This window comes from Hippocampus zosterae, chromosome 3, assembly GCF_025434085.1.
Source record: "Hippocampus zosterae strain Florida chromosome 3, ASM2543408v3, whole genome shotgun sequence".
NCBI lineage: Eukaryota > Metazoa > Chordata > Actinopteri > Syngnathiformes > Syngnathidae > Hippocampus > Hippocampus zosterae.
The window spans coordinates 18,241,375-18,253,407 of NC_067453.1; the positions used below are offsets into that span (position 1 = coordinate 18,241,375).

The 12,033-nt window shown below is 40.4% G+C and overlaps 2 protein-coding genes and 1 non-coding gene across 7 annotated transcripts in view; 2 read left to right on the top strand and 1 right to left on the bottom strand.

Moving 5' to 3' along the window:
• LOC127598052 (tumor protein p53-inducible protein 11-like) overlaps positions 1-12,033 on the top strand; it is an 823,313-nt gene that overhangs the window by 671,650 nt on the left and 139,630 nt on the right. The window lies entirely within an intron of this gene.
• Positions 1-12,033, bottom strand: part of reln (reelin) — an 89,318-nt gene that overhangs the window by 38,768 nt on the left and 38,517 nt on the right. For all 5 annotated transcript variants that reach the window (XM_052061514.1, XM_052061512.1, XM_052061513.1 and 2 more), the window contains exon 4: positions 5,531-5,601. In XM_052061514.1, coding sequence (XP_051917474.1) covers positions 5,531-5,601 — 71 coding nt within the window. The remainder of the gene's footprint in view (positions 1-5,530; positions 5,602-12,033) is intronic.
• Positions 198-279, top strand: trnal-aag (transfer RNA leucine (anticodon AAG)). Its single transcript has one exon. It is a non-coding gene; the product is annotated as a tRNA-Leu (tRNA).

The window sequence follows — 12,033 nt, forward strand, 5'->3', positions numbered from 1 at the left end:
TTTCAATTGGCATCATTATAGTTATCATAGAGGTGAGTGGAGGTAGGCAAGAAGACACTAATACTTTCCCGTTTATCCTGATTTTCCCCAGTAGGCGTTTTCAGTGCAGTTGGAAAAAGAGATTGTTTACTTCCCTTCAGCAAGTTGAGCATACTTTAGACTGCTTGCATCAGATATTAACAGGCTTGCAGGATACCGGTAGCATGGCCGAGCGGTCTAAGGCGCTGGATTAAGGCTCCAGTCTCTTCGGGGGCGTGGGTTTGAATCCCACTGCTGCCAGCAGTGTTTTGTGAATACGTGTCAGTGGTTTCTCTATTTATGGGCAGACATAGTGTCTTTTTCAACTAAAAACCATTCACAACCATATTCCCATTTCAAAAGTTCCAAATCGGTGAGACTAATGCTGTGATACCACGACAGAGCGAAACAAGCTTTGGCCACGGTTACAAAATTTGCAAATTGCTTTTCAGAGGAAATATATTCAGGGATTATTTTTGCCATGATAAAAAATGAGTTTTCTCTGTCAAGAAGCTCAAGTATTTGCAGCACCGTCTATTGCTGGAGTATCACATGCCAGTAAAGATCTTCCAAGTGAGATACAAATAGAACTGCATAACTCCCTACACGGCTGCCCTCCTTGATGGGCATGAGGGTAAAAGTGTAAGGGTGGAAGTACAGAACATGCAAAGGTTCCAGGTCACGAACGGCACAAGAAGGTATGCTAGGTATATAAGTTAGCGGCAGACTTGCCATTTTACATTTTAAGGTTTTATAATGGTGGCCTGCAACTTTGTTGTAATATTAGTTGCTGGACTTATGACTACTACTTTGTAGCGTAGGTTAGTTATAAACTATGGTGTTTATCTGATAAAAAAAAAAAATCAAAAAGACAAATATAAACAGTTCTTGAATGAAACTCACCTTTGGGAAGAAGAATGGGATCTAATCATGTTGTCCACAATGTACTTCAACTGCTTGGGCTGTCTTGCTCATTTTTTAATCATTATTTTGTCACATGAAAACATTACGGTAAATTGATTTAGTTTTGACTCTATAACTTGTAAAGTGGTTTTAGAGGACAAGACAGACGGATGTTCACTTACAAATAGTCCTTTTACGACAGCATTTTACTGGGTCGGGACCCAATATGTGTCCCTGGTCAAGTGACAATATTTCGATTGCGCATTTTTTTGGAGGAAATGGCTTTAGGATTTATTTTAGGGAATATCTCCCAGTTGTGTTTCTTATTAGTAGGCATAATGTTGATTCACATTATACAGTGTATTTATGTAATGTAATCTGATGATAGCTGGGCATATTTTATTTCAGTGGGAGAATGTGAGTTCCAAGGAGCAACCCAAATTTGTAATTTGAACTAGAGCTGGGCAGGAAGATGGGCAAGTGGTGTGCCTCACAATTTTAAGGTTTGGCTTACTTCACCATGCATTTTAGGGTACCGGTAATTGAAAGTGTCTCCATGTGTCTGCGATTGGCTCACGACCGGTCTAGGGTGTACCCGCCTCTCGCCGAAACTCACCCCGGGAAAGGCCCTACCACCCTAATGAGGACAAGTGTTGTGGAAAACAAATGCAATCTGATGACATGTTGGCAATACATTTCAGTTGTCGGGAGGAAGCAAATTTGGAATTTTGATCATGAGTGGGAAAAGTTTACCTTCTCATTTTGTAAGGATTTCAGTCACAAATAGTGTACAGGGTTCATTTCTGCTTTGCTGAAGGTGAACACGCAGGGCGGGTGGGAGTGAGGTGACGAGAGATATGCGGCCCTCCATTACTTCTCTTTTGCGCCGGGTACAAGCGTCCCTCAGGGAGCAGTGGCCTCTATGAGTTATAAATCCCCGTGATAATCCATCTGGGTTGCTGTGTACTGGTCCGGGCTCATAAACACCAGATTTATTTCACGACTGGAAATGAGGACCCCAAATGACGGCGGGCAGAACGCCGGGACCGCTGGCCTGCTGTCAGGAAGTGGAGCTGATGGACGGCCGGTTGGCCCACAGGCACAAACACTTGAGCCCTCAGCCGACAGCGCAGTCCTCCTCATCTCTTGCCATGGACTTCTCTCATCTGGATTACTTTGTCGGAACTCAGTGGCGGTAAATTTAGCTTGAGTGGAGATGTACAGTATCATTTCAATGTACTACCTAGACACAAATTACAAGTGTCCTATTAGCTAAGGCTTTTTTGGTGCCATCTTTTGGATAAATTTTGAATAAAACCAAGAATATGTTTTTTTTTTTGTAAACTCCACGGAAAAAAAGTGTCCATATGGGAACTCATGAACAGCGGCTCACAAATAGGCTGAAGTTGATTCAAGCTTAAAATTCGGTCTTGAGAGCCAAACATTCATATTGCACCAATAAAGCGAACGAAAACAAGAAGGGCCCACCTGACTGTCGGAAAGTAGCACAAGCGGTTTTAAATATGATGAGGGCGTGAGCCTGAGCGTAGATTTCAACACTGATCTAAATGCTTCATCATGTGTCGATTTGATTTAAACAGACGAAAAGTTAACACGACGACATGGCGCCCGTTGAAAACTTCATGAACTGTTAAAAAAGGATTTTGGTGAATGAAAGAAGCTAAGAGTAGATAAAAACATGAAATTACTGGGATTGGAAAATCCATTAATAAATTGCATCTTTGGCGAGTAAAGGGAATAAAGTCGCAGTTTATAGTCTGAAACTCAATAAAGTAGATATTGTTGGCTGCTGACACATTATTTTACGTAAAAATGTCATCACTGCTCTCTACGCCCAGACGGTTTCAGCACCTAAACCTTCGCTTTCTCTTCAACTTTTCACCTGACAAATCTGAATATGCGTTTTTCAACCCATCAATGCATGTCCCTCCAACTTTTCTTTTCACTTTCCTTCCTCCCTCCTCCAAAGATCATCACCCTGCTCTACATCGCTTTCATTCCTGCGGTTCTTCAAAGCGTTAGTCTTAAGCATAAGAAGAGGCTCGGGCTGGCCTCATATTTCTTTTTTCGGAAATGATGATTCCACTTTGAATGTTAATCTTGAGATTTCAAGTAACTTTGGGCTCTGAGCGGCCCACATACTGGAGGAGCAGTTGAAAATGTGATCCTGTCAGATGTGAGAGGTCATCACTAAAATGTCAGCACAGTCTGATTTGTGCAGATGATGTTGACTTTGTCATCTTTCCTGTCGAGAAAAGCTGTCATCCCTGTGAGCGATTATTTCCAGTTCCGCATCCCTCCTTCATGGCCCCCGCCCGATTATCAGTGTCACACTTGGATTTGTTTACTACAGATCATCATGGATACGTCACTGCTTGCTGCTCTGCTGCCACTTACGACATTTTCAGCCCTTGAGGTTGAAATTCTTGCGGCTTGTCCGACCTGCCTTTCGGTAATGTCCGACACAATCCACTTCCGTGTTGTTGGGGTAGACTTCCAATTTGTTCCAATTTGTTCCAATTGAAAACTCATTTTCCCAATAAGAAATTGTGTAAAGTCACCCTGTCGCCATAATAAAGCATGAACATAAGACGATGTTTTAAGTAACATTTCAGCATTCTCAAGTTTATCACTGCACCTTTTTTCTTTGCTATAACTGGTACAGTATTGTGATATAGTCTTGTTAAAGGGTAATCTATATTAAGTGTAGATTATTCAGTGTCTGCATTTTCAAATTTTTTTTCAGATGGTCTAAAGCAGGGGTGCCAAACTCATTTTTGCCGAGGGCCACCATACAAATGTTTAATCACCTCCACTTATTACATACACAGCGCACAAAAAATTGATGGATAACTAGTTTTAAAATCAGAAGTCAAGAATATTGACTGTTATTGTGGATAACATATGACAATTAGAATTTTTAGTTCAGACTTTAGCAAGCATCATGGAACTTGACATGCTTGATTTGCTTTCGCGGGCCACATAAAATGATGTGGCGGGCCAGATCTGGCCCCCGGGCCTTGACTTTGAGAACTATGGTCGAAAGACTGAAATAAGGCAGCCGTAGCATTGTTTTAAATACACAACATGTCAAGTTCTTTGTTTTGGGTCCTGTTTTTGAAGAATTGCTCCCTATCTGCTGAACTGCAAGCAAGTTACAAGTCGCAGGCCAAAGCAAAATAATTCCTCCAAATTGTAATACTTTTAGGGCATTATAAAACAATCAGCGAGCAGATAGTGGTGATGTGTTCGATCGAAGGAGGTAACACGCATAAGAAGGAATACTTCAATAGGCGTGTCCTTGAGAGAATATCTTCTTTCATTTCCCACCCCAACCTGTCTCCAAAAAGGCATAAAGAGTGAAATGACTGCAGCCGTTAAATTTACACTGTGAGGAGGAGCCTGCGAGTAAGCAAAGGGGTTCTTCCCTGTAAACAAGCGATTATACTCACTCAGCATGCGGAATTGGACTGTGCTGTCTGTCAATTTCTACTTAAGGCTGTCACAGCAAGTGGATACCGTACAAGCGGTGTCTGCCACAAAGTAGAAATCTCTTGACAGCAAGGGAGAACAAGGGAGAGGGTTAAAAAGCTAACTTGAGCATAAGCTGAAATTAAGCTGGCAATATAGCGCCTCTAGGATTCTTGAGCTTCAGCTGTGTCGCTGTAATGCTGTGCCATTGGAATGAAGAAGTGCAATCCTTATACCCTTTAACAATATGTACTCAAGAGGGGGAACAATATGACTGACTGCTTTCACAAGACTCAAGGATGGAAATAAATGCACTCGTTAATGACACATTAATATTTCCAGATTTAATTTGACATATTAGTAGAGTAGTAAATCAGAGTTTATTTTTTAAATTTTAAATGGACTGAATTATAGGCATTAACATATCTATCAATACATACAGTATATATCTATATATAAATATATATAGATAGATATATACGTATATATGTATATATATATATATATATTGCGCGTCGTCCCGCACGCGGTCTGTCCTTCCGTCTGTCCCTTTTCAAAACGTACCTACTTCACCGCGCCGCTGCGCGCCGCCACTGCGCCGCCACTGCGCCGCCACTGCGCCGCTCAGGCAGTGGCTCACTACGATCGCGCAGGCATCTTAGCGAAAAAATGCTGTCTACCCACAAGCATTGCAAAAAAATTGTTAGTTATTTAGTAGAGCTAAACATCTCTTTATTTTCGCGATAAGCAATGAAGATGAACAAAAAGTTGAACCAAGCAAAAACACTTTTGTGGGCCGAAGGCCCACCTTACCAGCCTTCTGCAGGAACTAGCTGATGAGCCGCCCGGAGGGCGGCGAACCAGCTAGTATATATATATATATATATATATATATATATATATATGTATATCAATACATACAGTATATATAAATAACCTTTATTCGTCCCACACTGGGGAAATTTGCAAATTTGAGTACCATATAAAATCGTAGTCCCACTGAATCAAAAAAAATGAATAATTTTACTTCAAAAATCATATTGGACCCCATATGCGTGGGTGTGTTAATATGTGTGTGTGTGTGGGGGGGGGGGCGGGGGGTATAGTGTGTACTCACCTCCCTGTTCACAGAGTTGCTGGGCCAGAGCATCCTTGAACAGGATCTGTCCTCGGTGTGTGGCTGTCGCTCTAAAATTTGGGAGAAGAAAAAAAAAAATCAGTTGAATGAATTGAATTTGAACAAAATGTTGTCACCTAGTATTTTTATTTATGCAGTCATCAAGCATAAATTCCACAAAAAAGTATATCGTCCTTTTGTCAGTTTGTTTTCATTGTTGAAAACACAATTTTTTTCAGTTTGACATCGCAACACAATTTCATATAAAGGTGCTTTCATACATCCTTAAAGATTACATCATTGCAATGTGTTTGTGGTGCTGAGGTAGAAATATGTGCAGAGGATAAAACATTTTCTGGTGTCAGATTCCCTGCACTACATTGCTGAATCGTTGCATGATCGAGAAAGCTGATTGTGCTGGACATATGATGCATGTGTGGAATACAATAAGACTCCCCCCGGCACGCACATTAAGTGCATTATTTATAAATATGAAGCTATAAAAATCTTGTTACATATATGCATTTTTCCGCACGAAAGCATCAAAAGTCATTAATAATTACAACTTGTTTTAAAGTTTTTCCTGGTCTGCTTTAACACCTCTTCTTCCAGAACAATGAAACAAGAATGTCTTAGTACTTAATAATGATTTGTATTCAGTTTATGAAAACAAACCAAGAACGAATACATACCATTTACTTGTCAGCTGCTACGTCTCCTACAAATACGTGAACTTGTACAAACTGTAATCTTGTGATGCATATATTGATTTACCTCCTCAACTGAATGACACACATAGCGCCCAAGGATTGCAGCAGAAACATAAAAAATACAATTAAATTATCGAACCGTTAGACTTGAATGGAAAGTAAGGTACAGTGGAAAAGAAAAACACATGCTAACTGAGATAATCAGATTGTTTGAAAAACAGTGAGTCAATGTTTCTTGAAAATGTTAGGGATTGTAAAATGTTTGTGACATAGTAACATTGAATGCCAAAAGTTGAACCACTCGAATTATGTAACTTCTGGAATGTGTCACAATTGATGTGAAGTGCCATCCATTTATGTGCAGAAATCAAACAGGTAATTTGGTAGACTCATGAAGTCCTGCTCTAACCAGAGAAAAGAGCGCAAATGAGCAGCTTTTGAAAAGCAATGCTTTAGCTTTTTTCTCAGTTATCCATCTGACATCAAGAAAAACATTTTAGTCTTATATTTATGTAGCTTTAAGAATTATTATGATTACTTTCCTTGATTGCAACCTCCTGTGGCATCTGTTTCATGGCTTGGGCTACTTTTTTTTTTTTTTTTTGCAGAGGCATGGGAGAAAAATGTCCCGTTTGTGGTTACGAAGCAATGAAACAGTCACACATCATCGATATCCAGCTAAACTTAGTAAATGCTCGTTTTTCACCGTCATTTTATGTTCTGCATGGAATTTTGCAACATGTACAACTGCCCCAGCGTGCTTTTATGGCTGCGTTTGTCTTGGCTCATGAATAATGAATACAGCCCTCATTATTTAATAATAGCTCTTGTGCTGTTGCAGAACTGGGGGGGGGAGAACATACTTAATTATAGTCATATTTCAGAATTGGTTGAGAACTAATTTGAGTTCGGTATCTATGAATAAAAGATGATGCATTTCCGACAGTAGGTTGCAATGTACAAAGTAGGAACAAGCTTCTTAAAAATTTACTAAACACGAGTTCAGTCACTGTGAAAGCACTAGACTGAACTGCCTACCTTGTACAAGACCAACACTGGCTAGTTTAACCGTACTCAACCAGAGTTTTTAGATTTAGATTAATTAGACTGTAATAGGGAAGGTATTTTATGTGTTTCATTAAAGTGATTCCAAGTGGGAGTACATTGCGTTGTGCAAATGGGTGTGATTGTTTCAGTGTGACACTGGCGTCTGCCCTGCAATCACATTTCACCGTCTTGGGTGTGTGTCCCTCATTACACTCACTCATACACACACACACACACACACACACACACACCATCTATTGAACATTTAAATGTTAATTGGACTTTGGATAGGGAGGAAAAAAACACTATTAGGGGCCTAAATGTTTCCTTTTCGTCCTTAAACGGGGGCATCATTCATCTTGTGAAAATAAGTGTCATCCTCCTTGCTCATTAGCCTAAAGGAGATTCATAGAGATGAAAAGGGAGACAGGATAAAGAGGAAACACAGAATTTTGTAAGGGGGAAAATGATAACAAGGACTGAGAAGACTGAGGACTGAGAAGGTCTGCAATTTGTTGAGCGAAAACAGATCGGGTTTTCGATAGACTGCTGTCAAATACGGTACATATAGCGTACCGTACATAAAAGCTGTGAATTGATGGAAACACACACACGCACAGACTCCAAGGCATATATGCGCTTAAACTGTATGCAGATGGACAGCCTGTCACTCAAAGAGCACCCGAGAGAGGGTAATTACGAAGCATGTCTTCCATGTAAGATTACATATTGCTGTCGGCCATAAGCATCCCCCAGGAACCATTTTGCCAGTAACACACACACACACACACACACGTGCGCGCTATCCATTAACTGTGCCTACTACAGCGGGATTATTCTAAAGCTGCCCATGCAGGTAAACATTTTACAACATAAAGATGTGCATCCAAATGGGATGAAATGAACATTTTGGGTAATGCGAATACCGCTTCTCTTGTCCTTCCTCCATTCATCACAAGTCTACTTTAATGTTATTCATCATCGTAATGATATTCCCCAAACTGTGAGCTGTGGCAGTTAAAATGAGAACTGTGCGCATTTGGACTCACTCGAGCAAAACACAGTCATACACCCGAACTGGTGTCGTGTATTTTATCTCATGCTGTGGAGCAGCTGTGGTTATGGCACCGAAACATAACAAAGGGGTCCAATTACAGTATATGGAGTATAACTGACATATATGAGGGGCTTAGATCCAAACTATTGTGTTGCATTGGAGTCGTGTCATTACATTCATTTAATATACTGTAAGTCTGTCCAAGTCCATCATGAGGTATGTAAAAACTACCGTAATCAAGTTCAAATGGGAAAGAAACTCAAGCTGTCAAAACCTGACAGCGCAGAATATACAGGTATATATTTTTTAACTTGACTTCCCCTCAAATTTTTGTTTTCAAAAGACAAAATCACAACACACTAGGCACTATTCAATTAAAATTAAATCAGGATCCTTGCAAAATTGCTTATGAAATCAATATGTGTTTTTGAATACATTTTTGGGGTGAATAAACCATCAACGTGAAACCTTGATAATGTCGCTGAATCATATATTTATAATATTTTAGGAAACCCCATATTCTGTTGAGTATAATTCTGTTCTTTAAAAGCCCTTTTAATTTTAAACTTCTTAATTCTATTCAGGAAATAATAGCTCAGTCACTACAAAATTCTAGCGAATTTCCAGTAATTTCATCATTACCACGATGGTTGGGAAGGTGCAAATTCGGCTTCTCGTCCCTACGCCCCTAAATTAATTGAGCTCATGTAAATGTAATGGAGCTCATCAGAAGAAGGGCTTTGGGAGCTATTTTGCACATTACTTGCTTGTTAACACGAGTGTTAGAGAGTTACAGCTCCAAGGAGGCCGCAAAAAGCACCATCAAGCTTACCGTCACAGTAATAATTGTCACGATTGGGGAAAGGTGGGAGTAAATACTACAAACATCGAGAAGCATTCAGCCTTCGCCTTCCCACATTGCTTGGAGGTCAGATTCGGACAAGTGGGGGGGGGGGGGGGGAGAAAACCATTCCCTGCCGGGTTAACAACAGCAACGTGTGACTATCGAACTTGTCACTCAGAATGGGGAGCCATTTTGCGGGAAAACATATCCCAGAATGGATCATTTCACACAAAAATTCAAGTGGAGCTGATTCCTCTCCCCTGTGGAATGTGTCACTTTGTTGCGTTTAAAATGAAGTGGGCTGTTCATATTTCGCATCTCCGTACTCTCTTTCATCTAGAATTCATAGTTGCCAGCAGGTGCGAACGCGACCCCATGGCAAGATTGTTTGACGGTAATGCGGTGTGAATGAGATGAGGACGTGTTGCAACAGTATTGATCACTGCACTGAGGTGGAGTATGCTTGGATCTATGTGAGTATGTTTCAGGTGTATGAACAATTACTGGGGTCTTGCGTCAGTCCTTTCGGAAAATAGAAATTCCCTGAGGTCGCATAAAACTGAAATTGCTGAATATTTCGGGTACAACGGTAGAAATATTCGTACATTTCAAAGAGTAGGTCAAAATATGGCTTTTTCGTTGTCTTTTTTTTAAACAACACACTGATTCCTAAAGCATGACAAAGACTTTGTCATCAATGAAACATTGCATGAACATGTCTAAATCTACTGTCGGTGTTGACTATATTTGAGAATGTTTTCTTTTTTTAATGATGCAATTTACATACCATCCTGCATACTTTCTTCGTCTTCCGTGTTATTCCCTTAAACCAGGGGTGTCCAAAGTCAGTCCTCAAGGGCCACTGTCCTGCCTGTTTTCCAGCCTCTCCCAGGAGCAACACACCTGATTCAAATCATCAGGATCGTTCCAATGCTGCTTCAGAGCTGGCTGATTAATCGGGTGTGTTGCAACCAGAGAGATGAAAAACGTGCAGGACATTGGCCCTCAAGGCCCGGAGCTGGATATGCCTGCCTTAAACCATCGCTCATGTTTGTTACCACATCATCTTCAGTCGATTTGTCAGATTGCCACAGGCCAGGACTTTTAATGAAGCAGGGAGGACCTTAATTACTCATTTCCTGTTAATATGGACTGGGTTATTGATTAGCATATATAGGAAATCAATGACAGGCCTATCACCTGGTGCAATTAAGTGTGCAATACGTCAGCTGTCAGCTGGAGATCTGAACTCTGACCCTAGAACGAAATCAGAAGCTGTCTATTATCAAGCCTGTCATGTGTTCATGGGGGCAGCAAATAGAGGAGATTACTGATACGTTAAAACTCTTGAATGAAAGGCCAAAGGAACACGGACATTAATTGGTCATTTGGCTACGGGATGAAGCCAGATACAAAGGAGGAGACACAGCAGATGTCTCAGCATTCAACATAAGAAACTATGAAGCATTTTCACCTGAATGGTGTGCAGCCAAGCATTCGCTAAGTGATCAAGAGGCGTGAACTGTCACGTCAGAGTACAAAGAATCAAATGTGGGTCACAGTTGTTGTTTACTACGCCACCGTGGACAAACGCATTAATTACAACGTCTTTGTGCTCATGCTCTAAATGCAACAAAAATTTGAATGGTGGCATCTGGATTTAAAATCAGGTGCTAGATACATCCGACTTGTAAAAGTAGTTTGAGTTCCAAAAGTGTGAGTTGTGTTTTTGATCTCTGTGTATACGAACACGTTGTTCATCTCCCCACTCACCCTTTCCTCCAAGGCCTCCCCCCTTACCTTCCGTAGGTAAATCACAACCCCGTAGAAAATGAGTTCTTTTGGCCGTCTGCGTCCATGCAGTCCATCATGCTCCTCATAGTGCTGTGCTGCCACCAACCTTCCCACAATATCGGCTATAAAACTGCGCCGCAGTCACATTTTAATGCAGTAACAGACTGGCTTTGGCCTCTTTGAAGGACGCTGGGAGTCTGTGGCTTTAATTCAAACACTCACGGACGCTGTGTGGACACTCAATCAGAAACCAAGTGCTATCGGCAAGGGCAGGACATGATCAAGTGTAATTTGTGTTACATCCAGAGGCACCCACCACCACCTTTTTAATTTTTTTTCAACAACTTGAGCTCATTCTCATCCTAGGATGTCAAACTGCAATTTTGTCTGAACAAATGTTCAAAGTTCACTGTTGCAATGAATGGGAGGAAACAAACATTTTTTTTAATCATTAATTTAACACACAAACATTATAAAGAAAACTCACAGGCATATGTTGTTTATCCTCTGCTTAAAATGACAATTATTACTGCAACTTCCTGAGTCACTTAGAGTACCGGTAGTTGTAAAATTCTTCTTAGTTTGTGTCACCGTGACTGTATCATATTGACACCCACAAGTCGTCTACATCAAAAGGATGCTAAAATGACGTCATCATGGTTGTGAAGCTGCAAAATTCTTTACATGATATGAATTTATGCTGTAACAATGTTTTTTAAAGTCTCATTTTGTAGATTGCTATTTTTCCTTTTGGAAAAAACACTGGAACAGAAAAAAAGAAATTAATTTCCATTCATTTCAAAGGAAAAAAGTGATTTGAGATCCATATGTTTTGTGATGCAAGCGAGATCACAGAATAAATTAAATTTGTATCTCAAGTTACTAATAAATGTCTTGTTTAAAAAATACCCCTACATGGCCAGAGACACTTATATTTTCTCAAATTCAGGCTTGATTAAAGTTGCCATTAGACCTGAGAGAGGTCTCATGTCATCAGGCTGCCATGGATCAAATAAAACTAAAAAGCGACAAAATTACAATGCAGCCGCCA